At 37.9% G+C, this 17,462-nt stretch overlaps 1 protein-coding gene across 4 annotated transcripts in view; it reads left to right on the forward strand.

The window, feature by feature from the left end:
- The window catches only part of ARHGAP21 (Rho GTPase activating protein 21), a 110,589-nt gene that overhangs the window by 19,551 nt on the left and 73,576 nt on the right, over positions 1-17,462 (forward strand). For 3 of the 4 annotated variants that reach the window (XM_061351467.1, XM_061351485.1, XM_061351477.1), the window contains exon 1: positions 12,773-12,880. The exons of the other annotated variant lie outside the window; for it this stretch is intronic. In XM_061351467.1, the coding sequence (XP_061207451.1) occupies positions 12,797-12,880 (84 nt within the window). In that variant the 5' untranslated portion in view covers positions 12,773-12,796. Of the gene's footprint in view, positions 1-12,772; positions 12,881-17,462 lie in introns of those variants that run through there. 4 annotated transcript variants of the gene reach the window in all.

Here is a 17,462-nt window from a genome sequence, read left to right on the forward strand (position 1 = left end):
TTTTTTAATTTGTTTTTTGGTAAAGGATTAGGACCTGCTGTGGACTGAAAGAAGGTTGTAGTGATACAAGGCAGACTTTCTGCTCAAATACAAGCAATTCTGAATTCATTTCCCCATACTTACTGTTTGTTCTGTAGTCAAGCTGTAGTCTTCTACTAATAAGCCTCACTTATTTCTTGGTTTCTGCTGCTGTGTTTGGTTTTGGTTTTCCCCCCTGTATCCAACACATTCAGCTATGCAAGTTTGTATTTTCTTTTTAATTTCTTTTGAATGTTGGAGTATTTAATAACTTGCTTGTAGGATTTTTTGGCTGTAATATTAATACTTCCCTGAGCACCGACAGAAAACTGATATCAGATACATCATGATTGATTTAGGATTTGCTTGTTAAATTGGTATGTTTTTCTTGAAACTGTAATTTCATTAGGTTTCATTGACACATTAATTTCAGGCCTTGAATATAGACTGACTAGAACTTTCTGATAGCATTTTGCCTGGTGTGTTCTTTCCCATACAGAAAATGTATTGGTGAGTGAGCAGCTTTTTAGTTTGTTGAAGTATACTGTTTCAGGTGGTTTTATGTGCTCTTTACTTGGATTGCGCACCTGGGTTTCTGGGTTTGGTTGTTCGATTCAGTCTTTAATCATTAGGAGGTTTTTTGAGATTTTAAGTGCTCGTGTATTTGTTTCATAACTGGTAGGAGCATTTAAGTGTGGGATTTTTTGACCCTTTTTCATTTGTTTTGCATTGTAGCCCTGAACTTTTCACTTAAAAAATAAAATATAGAAAATCTTTAACCCTTAACTCTCTCCATCTTTTGCAGAAAAGGAACCTGTTAGCCTAAAAATGAGGACATCTTTATGTCCTTACTCACCTTACTCATCCTGTCCTCTTCCTAATGAACTGAACTTCCTTTGTTGTTGGGGTTTTTTCTCATTACTTAGTGCTTTGCAAAGACTTTCCCTTTTAATGGGTCTATTTTAAGGATGAAGGTGTTTCAGGGATAAGAAAGAAAAAAAAGGCTGATTCATCTTGATCTTAAACTTGGCTGAAGAACTTCAATGTGATGACTGAAGAGGAGATGGCTTTTCATCATCCATCATTATTTGTGACTAGGGTGATGCTTAGGTCAAACTTGCAGTTCCTCTTTATCACTTCACTTTAGAGGATGAAGTTTTGATAAGGAAAATGAGAAGAAAATCAGAATTAGGTTAACTTTAAGAGCTGTCTTGCCGGTGTGACTTCTGTATTAATTAATTTTTTGCAGTAGCAGTGCTCAAGTAAAGTGAAGGTACATGTCTGGTTTCTAGAGTTTTCTTTCTTGTCTTATCCTTATGTTGGGGAATTCCAGAAATGTATTTTAAAAGAAGATCTTGGAATCCCTTTGTGTTTTTTTTTCATCATGCTTTAACTTCACACCGTAAATTGTTCTGTTGAGATCTTGGGAATAAGGAGTAGGAAGAATGGATGTGAGATGAACGTGTGTCTCCGATTGATAAATCTTGATGATAATGATGAAGTTACGATTTTGGCCATCGGACCACATATGCGATGCCATTCTTGTTCTTCATTTATTAGTGAGGTTACTTCCGTGAATACTGTTAATGGTTTCAAAATGTTAAAGCTCCGTGTGTATTTGTGTACAATACTTTTAAGCTAAGAAAAGTGGTATTTTGTGCAATCTTCTCCTGGTTAGAAAGTTGACAGGAAAACAGTCATTCAGTTGAGTTCGTCCTTACTTCTAGAATTAATTTCAGATTGGGCTTTTTATTTATTTTTAGGAATTGAACGAAGATCAGTAATGCTCAGAAGGCAGTTTACTCCCTAGGGACTTCTCAGCTCCTCTAAGGCCTGGCTGTGTTTCTGGTGATGTTCATATCATTCCCTTGCTGAAGTGGTTCCCTGAAGGGTCAAACAGTAGGCTGTTAGGTTGGCCAGGCCCGCTTGTTTTATCATTAGATTTTTCTTTTTGTGCTGATGAGTGTTAACATGCTAATATGAGCAAGCTTTTGTTTTTTAAGATGCTGCTTGCTTTTGACGCTTCCTACGTAGAGGGGAAACGATAGCATTCTGTTTGTCTTACCTTTCAGAGGATGCACTAGCTTTTTTCTTTTACGAGTTTTGGAAGGATGTATTGTGCCACCAGCATAGCGAGGTTTAAAAGTATAATTCTAAGCGACACATTATTACTAAGATCTACTTCGATACCATCTCTGTGGAGTTACATGTGTTGAGTCTGTGGTTTTTTGCAATCAGTGTATTTCCCTTTCGTGGTAACCACTAAAAATTACCCTGGGTTCACAGCGTAATTGAAATTTTGAGGCCAGAGGGTGAAGCCATCGACTTCCTCCATAAATGTAAGAGGGCAGTGCTTTTGGTTGAGAAAAAGCAGGTCTTTACCAGTGCTACAGTGGTATTTTGCATACTGTTTGTTTTTGTCATAAAAAGTTTCTTTTATCCTGTGGTTAAGAAATCAAAAGGTTTTAAATTCCAATGTAAGAAAGAATTAAGTGTCATGTCAAATCTCTTTCATGCCACAAGTAATTGCCTGTTACATACAGACAAATTCAGACACCTGGCTTCTGTGCTTTTGATTGTTTAGGCACACATTGCAGCAATGCTTAATTTTACACAGTTCTTTTCACATTCTGTCTTAAAATAGGTTCAGTTGTCTGAACTCTAGAAATAAGTGGGATTTTGGGTGTACTCCTTTCTTCAGCATAATACTCCTTTCTTCAGTTATTGCTTTTAGCATCTGCCTGGGCCCTACTTAGCTATTTTGAATTTCCTTATTAGATGCTTAGCTGAGCACTAGATGCTGAGATAGGAACCTGAGCTCCTCACATTCTAAGTGCCCCTCCTAGAGCTACGCCCGGTAAAGTGAAGTGCAGCACCACCTTTGCTGTGCCTGTGTTTTTTGAATTTGAGCATTTGTTTTGTAGAAAACCATGCGTTCTTCAGCTCTTTTGTTGGTTTTCTTTACATACAGAAAATGAGGAGAGCAGAATTTAACCTATTGGAAAACAAAAATTGATCAGAAAAAATAGCTTATTTTTCTGCCTGTACTCATATTTTTTTGACAAGAATATGACTATAGGCCTTTTCTGACTTAATAATTTTCAGGTTTGTTCTTTTTTTTCCTAAGGAATTCACATGAGGATTGTAGGCTTGAAACATATTAAAAGCACCACCCTAGAGTTCTGAAGTTTCTTTTATACTTCTTATGAGAGGAGATCATGATCTCTGCATTTCTGTAGGACAGTCTCAGAAAGATAACCCTATAGGATTATGGAGGAAGTTTGAATGAAGTAGAGAATTGGTTTATTATAAAAAAAAAAAGGATATGGAATATAGCTTGTGCAATAACAACTGCATGATAAAGAAGCATAAGGCCATACAGTTGAAAATGCATGGCCAGTGCTCTTTAGGCAAAAGACATGGTGGGAAGCAAGTGATCTAATGGAGTGCAGAATTCTTGAAGCTGGTCTCTGCCATTAGTCTGCTCATCTGTTAGCTCTTCTGCAGTTGCTGTGAGCTCATGGACTGATTTTGGTCAAATAAGGTCTCACAAATAATGAAGTGCCTGGAAGTTTGCAGCCACTCAGTAGCTAGGTGCAGGAGCAGCCCATGTTAATGCTTCACACAGAAGATGAGATGGGGAGCTCTGGTGGCCAGTCAGCACATGCATGGCTGCTGTGTGGCCAAAAAACCTTTATTTCCATGATGGGGGATCTGATGGGGGGAAAGGCAATGAGAGGGAGATATGACATGTATGAGACCAAAGTCAGTTCTACTATTCATGTAGCAACTTGATATATTGGTTTCTAAAATAAACTTTAAGCCTTCTTAGCATTCCAGAGCTTGCTGGAAAATACGTTAACTTTTTAAGTCTGTTTTCTTCCAAGTCAATCCACCTTTGGATGAATGAAGGTTTTAGTGAAAAGATGGAAACTTGCACTATAGTGTGGAAGAACTTTGATCAAATGCACATATTTTATGCAACAAAAGATACTGGAAGGGATTAAAGTTAGCCTCAGAACATGTTCTGATAAAATGGTGCAAAGCTGGGTTTGGTCTACATGAAAAAAAATGATGGAGAAATTGAAGGAAAATTTGGATTTTTGAATTTCTTCCAATTGCCTGGGGAGATTCCTAGATGGGTAGAGTTTATAGAATTGAATCTTTGAGTTCTTTTCTTAAAAGTAAAGACTAGAGTTTGAAAACTGTATGCTCTGAAAACACAGCATATATAGAAGCAAGGTGATAGGGGCTAAACTAAAATGTTATTTGTAAACTTGACATGCAGGGGTGTTTGATTTTTCTGTTTGTTTGTCTGGGGTATCTCAGATTCATCTGAAGGGTTTTATGATGATAAAGTCCATCAAAATTTGTGCCTCTGGCACTTCACAACTTGTTCTAATTTGAGGCAGTCAAAAGAGAAAGCTAGACATAACAGTCACCAAGCTGTATTAGTTAACAAGCTGTTTTTATTTAACTCTTCTTCACTTAGGAGTGACAAGTGGTGATACTTGTTTCTCTGCTGCATTCTGTAGCTGGAGTGTGATAGGAGTTCTCTGTGCTGCGTTATGTTGACTGTAATCAATACAACAAATTGTCTGACAGCTTTGAAAATCTAACCTGTAGTAGCTTTATTTGGTAGCATATGTTAGCTACTATATTTACACTTCATCTCCCTACAAAAGAAAAGTGGAAGTGCAGATGTGAAGAATATTGCTCATTAGTAGTCTAATGTCTTTGAATCTGTCTCCTGTTCATTGATCTATAGGACAAACATGCTAACAAATGGCTCTTGTTTTCCTCCTTGACAAGCTGTAGGCTTCAAGTCAATGGTGTTCACTTAAGTACCCTTTTTTATATATTCCCTATATATAGGGAGTGGTAATTTTTAAATGTCGTGTTTTTAAAATTTGCTTGAAAGTGGGAGTGCTGCTGTAATATTTCAGAATAGTTTGGCTTCAAACTGCAGCAGATGATTCAGTGTTAATGCTTCCAAGTGGTACCCTTCTCTGTAGCATTTGTATAACGTTAAAGATGTGCGAGTTCTACTCAAGCTTTAAATTTCTGAGACCACCCGTGGGGAAAGGGGATTGGCATTTGGAAAGGCTCCTGTGAGGAGTACTTTGAGGTCTCTCTTGGTGTGGTGGTGAAGTGGTCAAGGAGAGTGTTCAGCGTGCATGGGCCTTGCCTGCTGGAGTGTACCTGCCTTCAAGGAGTTTGCTGTAAGAGTTTGGAGCTCCTGCTGCTATGGGAAGCTTCTAGCGAGGTATTAAGAATTGTGTCCACTAACTGCATGTAAAGTTCACATGCAACATTTTTTTTTCTAGGGTTTTTAGGACATAAGTACCAGGACTCTGACCATTACATAAATTTTGAGAGCTATTCTAAAACAAATTTAGTGTTTTCATTCTGAAATCTAACACTTTGAAGAACTAGAGCTCAGCGTGAAATTGTGTACCTGTGTTTGAGTCTTTCTGACCTACGGGTTATTCTTTGTTGGAATTGAAGTAGAATGGACATGTAATGTCTTTTCCTTCCTTCTTGATGTGAAAATTGTGTATACTTAATCATTATAACTCTAAAATTCCAGTCTCTTCTGCCTTTTTCATGTTTGTTTGTTTGGTTGTTTTTTTTTCACATGGTTATGTTTGTACCAGTGAAGGAATTTAAAATGACAGGATTCCATAAAAATATAGGGAAAGGTAAGACTGTAGATAAATAGTGCAAAAATACCTTGTGAACTAAGATAACGTCATTAAAACCAGTACTCTGATAGTGCAGGTGTCAAAGCTCAGAATTACAGAGATTGACCACCTGCAAGGAAGGGTAAGTTATCATATAACATAAACGTGTTTTTGTCACTCCAGTACCACTGTGTGTACAGTATGTCTTCCAGGGATTTACATGTAATCTAGACACAACTAGTGATGTAGTTTATAGCTGTTGTTTTTCTGAGGACAAATACAGTGATGGGGGTATACAAAGGCAGCAAAAAGCATTGCAGTATTTTTTCCCTGTTTTGGTTGGACTTGGAAAAATTACTGTGGAGAGAAAGTTCAAATTAAGTTTTGTTGCATTTCCTTTATGAGTGGAGTTGCTGTGAAATAACCAGGTGGATAGCACTAATGTGACTTAAAAGGCATTCAAGAAATACACTTGTTTAGAGTTTGTCTTGGGTTTTTCATTCTCTGTTGACATATAAAACTGAGGATAATGAGAATAAGTAAACACTGAAACAAAACTGATAGAGTTGTGGGAACATTGGGTTAGACAAATTTCCAAGGGAGCATATTGTCTGGCTTCTGTCATCCAAGAATTTTCAGGTGGAAAGTAAGTGATCTGCTCTTCTGAGACGTTGAGCTGTAGGTAGTAGTGAGGAGGGCTTGAGAGAACTTCCTTATTCTCATGAGTTTGATTTCATTAACACCATAAATGTTACAGAAATCCTTAATAGTATCACAGAAGCGTACTTTGCATAAAAATGTATAGCTTGTATTTCTTATTCATTCCCCACTGAATTTGGAGGTGCATTTCTTAAATGGAACTATGGTAGAGAAGCTTGCTTCCAGTTTCTAAAGATTGACAGCTGCCTTACTAGAGTTCAGTTTAGAGACTCATACCTTTTTTTTTTTTTCCCCAGTATATTAATTTTTGTGGAATATCATACAAAATCGCCATTTCCTGTAGCTGAAGTTAGTAAAAGTTAATTCTTTTTTGGGTATCTGATCATTCCCTGAAACAAAGGAAGGGATCTGAAACTGAATAGGTCAGATAAGGGGGAAGAGAAAATGCATCTTGTATCACATTCTGAACGGAAGCTGGTTAAAACAGGGAAACACCAGATTAGTCCCCTGAAAATGGCTGAGGCTAAAATCCAAGCAAATGGGGAGTACTTCAGCTTAGCTGGTGGAGGTAGCTCAAGAGAAAAGGAGTTTTCTTTGTCATGACTCAAACTAACTCTTGATGATTAATATTGCTATCCCATGTCCTTGAAGCAGACGGGATGATGATGTTGTCTGAGAGTAGATGCAAGAGGACTTTTGGAGAGTTAGGGAACCAAACTGTTGAGTACCTCACTCTGTGTGAGTCTTTAAATTGCTACTAAACTCCTTTTACATGACTTAAATATTGTGAATTTGTTTGCAGGAGATGGGAAGGTGGGGTGTTTACAAAATTAATCGCAAAAATACCTTGTTTGATTAATGAGCTTACATGTTGAATAAAAATGAAGAAAAATGTCAGTTAATGCTAATCTTGGTTATTTTCTTTTCCCTTTTCCACTTAGTTTTTGATGGAAGTGTCGTGAGTCTTGCGTGCTTCCTTGTTTTTCTGGTACTTGGGCTACTAGGAGGGTTATAGCACACTGGCATGAATATGTTAAACAGCCTGAAATGATGCTGTGCCAGTATTCTACAGTTGCATTTTTTTTCTCCCCTAAGGATTTCTGTTGTGTTTCTACTTCTGTGAACTGTGTTACATCTTAAAAGGAAGTTGATATAGGGGGAAGGAAATACTCCAGATTTTTTTTTAATATGGATTTTTTTTTTGTAATTACCCTTTCTTCCTTTTTTAGATGTTCATAGCTTTTTGTAAGAATTTCAATGATAGGAAAGAGTTCAGAATGGAAATCGTATTTCAGCCTTTTCCTGCTCTTGACTTAGTTTGTAGGAACTTTTCTCATTGTCAGTCCTGTGAGGTGAGCAATGCGTTTTTTCAGACATGCTTTTCCTATTTTCCTATTCTTGCACAATTCTTAATTTCATATACTAAAACAAGCCAGATTTTCTCCAGATTCCATCATCATCATTATCAGTCTATATCTTCTTGGTAACCTCTGAAATAAATTTCAGTTGTTTTAGGAATTCTTCTTAACTGCTAAGTCCAGCTGTGGTTAGTAGTAGCAAAGAGGATTGAGAGGTACTATAAAAGGTTTCCACCTCTTACATATTCGGAACAACAGGGGTGAACAAAATCTTATCTTTCCTAGGACCTTGTAACTTTTGATGGTAAAGAATTGCTTTCCAGATTTGAAAAACGTCTGATGTGGAAGAAGGGAGGAACAGATGAAGATGCTGATTGTTGTTTGTGTGTGTGCATGTTTCTGTTCTATTTTTGAAGCCTTTAAAATGTACACGGTAGAAAACAGTTGCTTGGTGCAGGGTACAGCAAAGCATTTGGTATTATATTGGACAGAAGTACCACTGAAATTACTGTCACTGGCTCCAACTGTGCTGAGTTCTTAACCGGATAGATGATGTAATAACTTGTTTTGCCTGTAATGTGACTTTCTCAGTTTGCTTGTGTTCTCAGTCCAGTCATCATTTACTGAAGTACATTTTTCGGGCCTGACTCTTGAAAGATAACCTTAGAGAGTTGTTGTTGTGCATTAGCATATATAAAGATTCACAGTGCCTTCTTACACAGGCGTGGTTTCTAATGGTAGCTTAAATAGAATTTGCTTAAGGGAGATAAAAAGGGTTTCTTTAGTAAAGGATATACCCTGTTAAAGAATTTGGTACAGCGAGTTATGAATGGCATGTTTTTGGGACCTGCTTCAGTGTGTGCTTACAATGTGGTTGACCGTTGTAGTACGGTTTACGTATTTGCTCGTGTACAAAAAGGATCTGCAGTCATCAGGAAATGGAAGCCCTTCCTTTCTGTGAGCAGGAGCTGTGTTTTCTATTTTGGAAAAGCTGACTGCTGTTTTTAGATAGAAGCCTAGATAATAGGGCAGAATTTTAGGAAAATCTTGCCTCTTCTGTACGATTTATCTTTAACCTTCAGGAGTTTGCATACAAGACCGACAAATTCTGAGAACTAATGAGTTGAGGAAGTTATGTTTCTGACCTGCTTTTAGCTTAGTTACCTCAAAATACCAAGATCCTAAGCCTCCAGTTTTTAACCTCAGGAGGAAAACATTAGTCTTTATGACAGGTGGCAGTGTTTGAGAGGACATGATGGCTTTGATAGGCTCTTACTTTTTTAGTTAATAAATTGCATAATTAAGCTTCAACTTGATTGTGTTACTGGAATTTTAAGTGGTGTTCTCATTATTTCAGAGGGGAAGAAGATTAACCAGTAGAGCTTCAAAACCTGGATGTCATCATCTTTTTTGGTCAGTCAAAGCTTACTGTACGACAAGGAGCTCTTTGGGCAGTTGGACATCAACACCTTTGGAGCCTGCTAATGTTGCTGTGTGTCCTCTGTCTTTCTTTAGTTGTGCAGTGAGTGCATCTTTAAATGTTCTGTTGACCTTTTTAGACTCCAAATCGGAAATTCAGTGTGGAAGCCTTGCTTTTAAATTTGGGGCGAACTTCAGAAAATTTTAAAAATTTTAAAATGTTTGTAGCACAAATTGTTTTGGTTTTGGTTTTGCATTAAACTTTTTGAAGGAAGGTATTGTGAAATTCAGTGTTGAAGGCAAAAAGGGAAGCCCTTTGTTTATTATATGTGTATTTAAGGAGGTTCTGTCAACCTTAAGGAGGTTCCGTCTTGTGCACATGCACAAGACTCTTCTAAGCATAGTAGCTATGCTTAGGAGAAGTAAATAGGGTCTTCCAAAAACCATGTTAACAGTAAAGGAAGTAGGGTTAGAACAGAGGAGCGCTAAGCTTTTGGCATTTGGTTTAACCTTGTACCCAACGGAGATTGCCTCTTGCAAATGAGAGAGCAATTATCAGGCTAGCTGAAGATTATCAGGAATGGTTTTCAGTAATGGCAGATCAAATTTATAAGTATACAGGCTGACCTGGAGGAAGTTTTTGAGACAGAGTCAAATTTTAAGCAGTAATTCCAAGTTACTGTTGAAGGTGTTGCTCTTGCAGCAGTTCCTGAGCCTCTTTTATCTAAGGGACTTCAGTAAAGAAAGAAGCTTGCAAAGACTTTGGTCCTCACCTCATTTTAAGCCTCTTGAAATATAGAAGCATTTTGATACTGATTTTTTGTGGCAGTTTCAGGCCAGTACTGATTGTTTCTGGAAATGTTGTGCTACTGCTCTGTATTGTTAGTTATGTCTTTATCTGGATGAATTGTGGTGGTGTGTAAGCATTGGCCAGATCGGAGGGGGAAAAAACCCCACCTTTATTTTGGAGTTTCCTTAAAACAGATTTGAAAACAAATGCCAAGAAGCAACAGGTTAATACTGGCTGCCGATTGTACTGGGAGAGTTGCACAAATTAGATTCTGAGGTTTAACTGACTTTTTTATATATCCCACTGTACAGTAGGAGACTTTTAATATACTATGTTGAATACTTTACTAGGAGTTTGAGGAATTCATAGGGAATTCTGAGTACTGCTTTATGGATCTTAAAGTAGCTACTTGATAATAGAAACAATCACTGCAGAATTGCATTAAATACTATTTAAGAAGAAACTGGTTGACATTTAGAGCGGAACAGCAGTTTTTAAATTTTCATCTCCTTTCCCTTTTTCCCTCTGCCTTACTTAGTTGATGACAGCATTTTTCCACAGGGCAAATAATGTGCAGCAGGCCGGTTATCTAGCTGTGTGTAGGCTGCCCCACATGTTTTGCCAGCATCCCTGCTGCTGGTCCTGCAGGGTGCCAGGTCCTTCTTCATTCCAGCATTGCTGTCCTGGCGACTTCTCTGCCTCATTCTGCTCCAGCACCTCTGCAGTAACCCCCTGCTCTGTAAGACCTTCCCAGACATCCTCCGTTTCCAAGATTTCTTAGTCTTGCATAGTTATGATGTCTGTTGTGAGGAAGTTTATCTGTTCCACCTAGTAATAGTTGCTAAGCAGGACATTTCTTCTAGCCCCTCGTCAGCACTGACTGCTTCAGTGCAGACCATTTAACTTGTACAAATAGATTTTATTGTTTTAATATCTCAAGATCTTTAATCCCCTTCTTTAAGTGCTTTTTCTGAGCCACATCCATTTTGTGCTGTGTTGTACTGATAATGCTGTTCTCCCTTTTTTATAATTAGGTGTTGTGAGGATAATGGAGAATCTATGCCATGTACATCTTAAAATGAACCAGAATAGATTTGTTGCACACAGCTGTTGAGGAAGTTTGCAGGCTGCTTACATTGGTGAGAAGGGAAGGGGTTGGCTTGGTCTGGCATTTATTCCCAGAGCCCTTGGGATGAGAAACTAGAACAAGATTTTTTATTTGGTTTGGTTAAAACAAATGAGGCCTTATCTATATAACTGTTTCAAAGTTACAAGCTGCTATTTGGCCATCCCATTTGTTTGACCCTTGTGTACAAGTTTGTTTCATTTCCAGTCTGCTTTTATAGCACAGATTTTATTTTAACAGTTGAAGTTCTCTTCAGTCTGTTGGCTATTACTGAACCGAAGAGCAAATTGGTCACCTGTTCGTGTAGCTGTTCCTGTGTCCTTTCTCAAGATAGAAAAGTTATCTTTGCTGGTGCAGACAGAAAGCTGTCTTTCTCATACATGTCTCCTCTCCTGTGTTACGTTATTCTGCTGTTACTGAAGGAGCAGCTGAGCCTAGGAATGAGGGGACCCTGATGCCCTTTTTGCAGGACTGTCTCTGCTTGTCTGTTGGCTTCAGGTGAGAAGGTTTGGGTTCCTTCTCTCAGTAGATAAATGCTTGGTATCTCAGACACATTTTCAACAAATAACATGTTTTAGTTTTCATAGAATCACAGGATGGTTTGGGTTGAAAGGGACCTTCAACACTTCCAGGGGTGGGCCATCCACAAGTCTTCTGTGCAGCCTGTTCCAGTGCCTCACCATGCTCACAGTGAAGAACTTCTGCTAATATCTAACCTAAATTTACCCTCTTTCAGTTTAAAGCCAGTATATCTTTTAAACTATTTTGAATTATACCTGTTAGATAAAGCCTTGTGTCTGTCTTTCTGAAGCATTTATTAGTTAATTGTGGTGTTTAAACTGCAGATTATTGTGACTACTCTAATAGTTCATTCAGTCATCAGATAAACCGTGTATTTTTCTGTGGAGACACATTTCCTGTATTTCTGAATTTCACCTTTGAAGGGGAAGAGGGAATACAAGGTAGGCAGTCAAGATGCAGAATATGAGGCGCATGCTGAAATAGGATGGTTGTTTGTAAATTGCAATAAAAGAAATACGTAAAGGAAGAAAGAAACTCTTCCAGTATTTCTTCAGATTTTCAGGATCCCTCTGGTGTTGCAGAGTTCCATTTCTGTCAGTAGGGCTGTTGTGCTTTATTACAAAAGACAACATTTCTGTGCAGTGCTAACAGTACTCTGCCATTTAAGAACCTGAAGAAGATGAACCCATACAATTTTTGTGAAAACTATGAAGTTCTCCTGATTTTTGAAAAGCTGCTCTTGTTTAAACATGCTCATGCTGGGTTTAAAATAGGAACCCTAAGCTTTTAAACCTCATGAAAACACAGAAGCCATCATCACAGCTGTGCCTAAGCAAGATTAAGTTTCGTATGATACAAATTATTGCACTAAATTGTGGATATTTGAACTGGTTGCAGCAGCTGCAGAAATGGAGGGAAACAGTTTGAGAGTGCCTTTCTGTGTTTGCTTTAGTGAGATTTCTTAGGATGTTCTTACTTCCCATTTCTTTTTCCTAAGAGTACATAATTTGGCAGCTTCGGAAGTATTATTTTGAAGAATGTTATGCAGTTCTGTCAGTTTATCTTTTGAGTTGACACATATTTGGGGTGGGAAAGGAGCCTGAACAGGAAGGAAGGTCCTTGTTCCTGAATGTCATTACTGCATAGCTCTCATATCCTTGATGATCACTGGGACAAAAGCTGAGTCAGAGTACAGCAGCAGTCTGCGCTATAGCAAGACATGGCCCAGTTTAAGATTTTGGACTGCATGATCAATCACAAATGGAGTTTCATATGTAACCTGTATTGTGCGTGGAGTGATCAGGTTTGTTGTTTGCTTATTCTTGCATATTTTAATATGATGACATAATTTACTACGGGGGGGGGGGGAATGCTTTGGTCAGTCTCTTCTCCCTACCTCAGTCCTATTGAGGATGCAACGTTAGAAATATTGCCATTTACTAAGGAGGTTTTTTGAGTTGTTAAGTATACAAAGCATGCTTTAACTATATAATTGCTTTTTTAACACTTTGAGTACTTTAGGTTGCTTTCTTAGAGTCTTGAACTTTGAGGGCTTTTACTTTGTGAATTGAACAAAAAGATAAAAATTAATAGAGAGGAAGGGGGTGATATGCCAGGGTAAACTGCATTGTTAATAAATATAAAGCTGATACGTTTTCCTGCTTTAAAAAGCCTTAAAGCAATATTTTGAAATACTTCAAAATACTTAATCATATATGATTTAAAAAAATAGTATAAGGAGAGGTTGTTGCTGTTTTTTTAATGTACAGGGTAAAATGAATTTTGACAGGATGTTATTCAGTTCTTAATAGGGACAGAGTGAAGTCTAATTGACTGCAGACCTGAGGGGAAGGGGGATGACAACGGCCACATGACACCAAGCCCAAAAACCTGCCTGGATTTTGAATGGAAATGTTTTAAAATGGAATCCACTTACTAAAGGGTTTGAAGTAGTGTATGCAATTGTAATAGTAATTTAAAAGTATTATAGGTATTATCTGTGTCTCTTGTGTAACATTCAGCCAGTCTTCTGTGGTGAATGGGGAAGGTAAGCAGTTCTTGCGAAGTTGCCCTTTTAGTGCTGTAACTAGAGGCAAGTGATTCAGAAGTATTCCCACCATACACAGAAGTCCTTTTTGAAACAGTATGCCATTTAAAATACAAGCAAACCCTGTATGCAGTGTCTCTACTAAAAGTTTGTAATCAGGAAAATACATTGTTGTGGGGTGGTGGTGTTTTTGTAATTTTCGATGTTTTGTTTGGTTTTTATTTTAATGATGCAAAAGGTGATTCACAACATCTGGGGTTTTGAGTCATCTCCTTAACCTCATAGGTTGAAAAAGTCTCCTGTTAGATTTGAGAAAACTTGAGGAATTCTCTTAAAAGTCTTAATTTTTGCAGGTGCTTAACTGTTTCAAGAAGTTTAATGCATTTTGCTTACACATATATCAGAATTCACCTATATAGACAAATTCAGTGTAACAATTGCTTACCATACTACAGAGAAATCAAGAAGAAGTAAGAAAAGGCTTTGGTCATGATGTGGGTCAGTCTGTAAAGTCTTGAAGTAAGTTTGATAACTAGAGGGAAGGGAAAGGGGGATTGAAGTGAATGGCTTAAAAAACCCTAAACAACAAAACCAACCCACAAAACAACACAACACTCACCTACCCCTAGCCCCCACGCCAACAAAACCCACTCAAGGAGGGTTCACATAGGGTACCTATGCCTAAACCCTGTTTCTTACCAAGCTGGAAAGAAGCACCAAGCCATAGATCAGTATACTGCAAATTACTTGCTTGCTTGAGTTGCTGCTGGTATTTTTGTTTGAAATGAAGCTGAAAGTTTGTTCGTGGGATATTACAGTGCAGCTGCTCTCTTCCTACTGCAGCTGAAATGCCATGGCCAAAGTGGAAGCTGTCAAGCTGGTGAGAGGTGCACGCTGCATTGTATAGCAGTGTTTGACGTTCTCCATTTAACAGTGTCCAAGCTGGTAAGAAAGCAGATGGGGGACCTGTGAAGCCTGAGACTAACAGCTCTTTCTCAGGTGTAACCTCAAAGCACAACTCTGGTTTGGCTCGTGGTATCTTTGAATTAGCAGAAGTTACAGAGGTTTCTTGGCAATTTCTGTTCATCCTGACCCCAGTAAAACATCAGGGGATGAATTACTGCTTGTGATCTGAGAGCTGAGTTAAAGATTTGCCTTACAGGAGAAAACGAATTTTCTTCTAAGGAGTCATCAGAAATAAAGAAGAAAATACAAACTGGTGTCACTGAGTAAAAGTCTTATTTGACACTTCCATGCATTTGTTGAATAATTACTCTTACTTGGATCACAGCTAGTATGCTAAGTTACGTTTCTGAGACTACAGCTTGTACTAGATGCAGAAGGAGCTACCCCTTCTGACCTTGTAGTAATATCCTTTCTCAGCCTTCAGCATGCAGGTGAACTCTCGAGGTTAGTATGTCTTTCCACCTTGTGGTCATGGTGGGGTATATTATAGCAAATATGTCTAAAATAATACCACTCCTTCAGATGGTTGGAAAAATTACTGGTAGGTAATATAAAGTAGGTGATTCATCGATTTTGGTTTTTGATCGCTGCATCACAAATACCTTGCTTTCAAGTGCTAAGATAGGGCATGGTAGAATATAAGTTGAATGTAGGTTGCCTTCTTACCAGCGAAGAGCATACATAGGTTGTCACAGCGCTTTAAGCTGGCTTTTATTAGTTTGAGGCAAACAGATCTTCTCATGTGCTGGCCTCATTGGTTCTTCACTGATCAAGAGCTGGCTTCTATTTTTTGTCTTATCTCATCTCTGCATCCTAACCTCTAAAACCAGTAATTTTTTTGAGCCCTGTAAATACTTATATCTTGGTTTTCTCAGCCAGAGACAGGTATTCTGCAAAGTTCTGTAAACTTAACAGTTGGTGGAATGAATTTCACTGCACAGAGTGGGCCTGACCATTGAAGTTGCTAGTCTTGGAGGCATCTTCTCGTGAAAGACTGTATTAATGTACTTGAAAATACACTAGTATGTTGTGACAGTATAGCAGCCAAGATCTCTTATTTCTGGTTGGTTTTTTTTTTCGCTTGAGTTCATTATTGCAGCCTCTGATTTTTGTGAGGCTGTATGTGAGAATGGGATCTTGCAGTGCAAGCCTGGCTCTCACGTTGCCTTCAAGCCCCAGGACGCATCAGTACTGCAGCAGCTGCTGCACTGCAGCTATTTCTCTCCCTTCAGAGAATCCGACAACATTAAAACAATCTTTCAGTCTTCCACGTTTGTCACTCGGAGGATGAAATAACAAAGGTGGCTGCATTCCTGCTGAGATATCTGCAGCTGATAATGGGTTTGAAATGTGATATTTATGTTATCTCAGTATGCTCTTACCTCTGTTTATCTGCTGCCTCAGGGAGGGAGGGAATATGATAAAAATCTTGTCTCTTCATCACACACTGCAGGGTGTGATGTTTTCAGTTTTATTGAGTAAAAAATGAGTATATGTAAAATCATTGCAGGAAATAGCTGGTGCCTTTACTCATTGTGGGAATTTACACTGCTGGAGAAACATTTTATAATGTTCAGAGGTACAGGGAAGTAACTCGGCAACAGTGAGCAATTCAAGCCTTAGTAGACATACGAAGATGAGTAGTTTATTAAATAAGGAAATAGATTTCTATTAAAATAGATTTCTTCTCTCTTCCTACCCCAGCCTCCCAACAGGGATACAAATGTAGTCAATCTATATGAATCATTCCTACTGACATATTCAGTGCAAACTGTGAGGAAATACACAGGTCATGTATAATAACATTGTAAGTCAACACTGAAAAGCTTCTGGATGTGCAGCTAAACTGAAAATCCTGTGGACAACTTTCTCCTCTCTATCCTCTTAGTGATATTTAATCTCCGGGCATAAAGATTTAAGATTATTTTTTTTTCATGATAATGACTTAACAGTCCCTTTTAAAGCACCTTTCTTTGCATTGTAGCTTTGTAAATGAAGTGTCCTTCACTGAAAAAGTTTTGGGTTTTTTTTCCCTCTGTTGTATGTACACAACAGATTACAAATGTAGGGGTTTGATATACTTTAACTTGGGTATTTGGATTTGTGGCTTTGCATTTATGTATGCTATCTTTTTATTTGTACAGACCTCAAGCCTTTTCACTTCTGAATTTAAAGCTTTTAAAACTTCCAGTATGTTGTTTTACATGTTATATAATCTGTTCAAATTAAATACCTTGAAACACAGGGCTAGGATTATATTTAAGTGGTGATTTTGTCTGCAGGAGTTTATTAATCGTCTCTGTATTAGAAAGCTTTAACACTGAGAAGCTCAAATTGTATATTTAGAGGTTATTTTTGAGGTGGGAAGCTGTCTATGTTATGTAAAGAATCTTGACACATTTGTTTTCCAGGTTTTGGTGTGTTTTGTGTTAAACTTCTGAAGAAGCTTAGGTTTGATATGAATAGTTTCTCTCTTGAGTCAGTTCTTAAAAATTTTCCCTATGTGTCTAGGTAAATCTTCTGTAAACAGAGTCAGACTCTGGAATACCAACCCACAATAACCATATTTTTAGGGCGACAGGTTGGATTTTGACATTGAGGATCAGTTCCCTGATGTTCCAGATGTTTCTATTTGGCTTTGGGCAGATCAGAGACAGTTCTGTTGAACATGGAAAAAAATCTTAAGCTTCAATATTGCAGAATTGAATGATCTTAACAGCTCGAATTACCAGCAGGTATGGTGATGTGTTTACGCAAATGAAGTGGTGTGGATAGTCTCTAAATGGTCTCATTTTCTTGTTTTTTTTTTTTCTTTTTTAGAACAGGAATGAGCATATTCTGTTTATGTTGAAAAGTTCAGTAGCTTCAGTAC

The sequence above is a fragment of the Neopsephotus bourkii genome, unplaced genomic scaffold (genome assembly GCF_033783945.1).
Source record: "Neopsephotus bourkii isolate Nb327-2 ecotype Australia unplaced genomic scaffold, CSIRO-AGI_Nbou_v1 NB_53, whole genome shotgun sequence".
Classification (NCBI taxonomy): Eukaryota; Metazoa; Chordata; class Aves; order Psittaciformes; family Psittacidae; genus Neopsephotus; species Neopsephotus bourkii.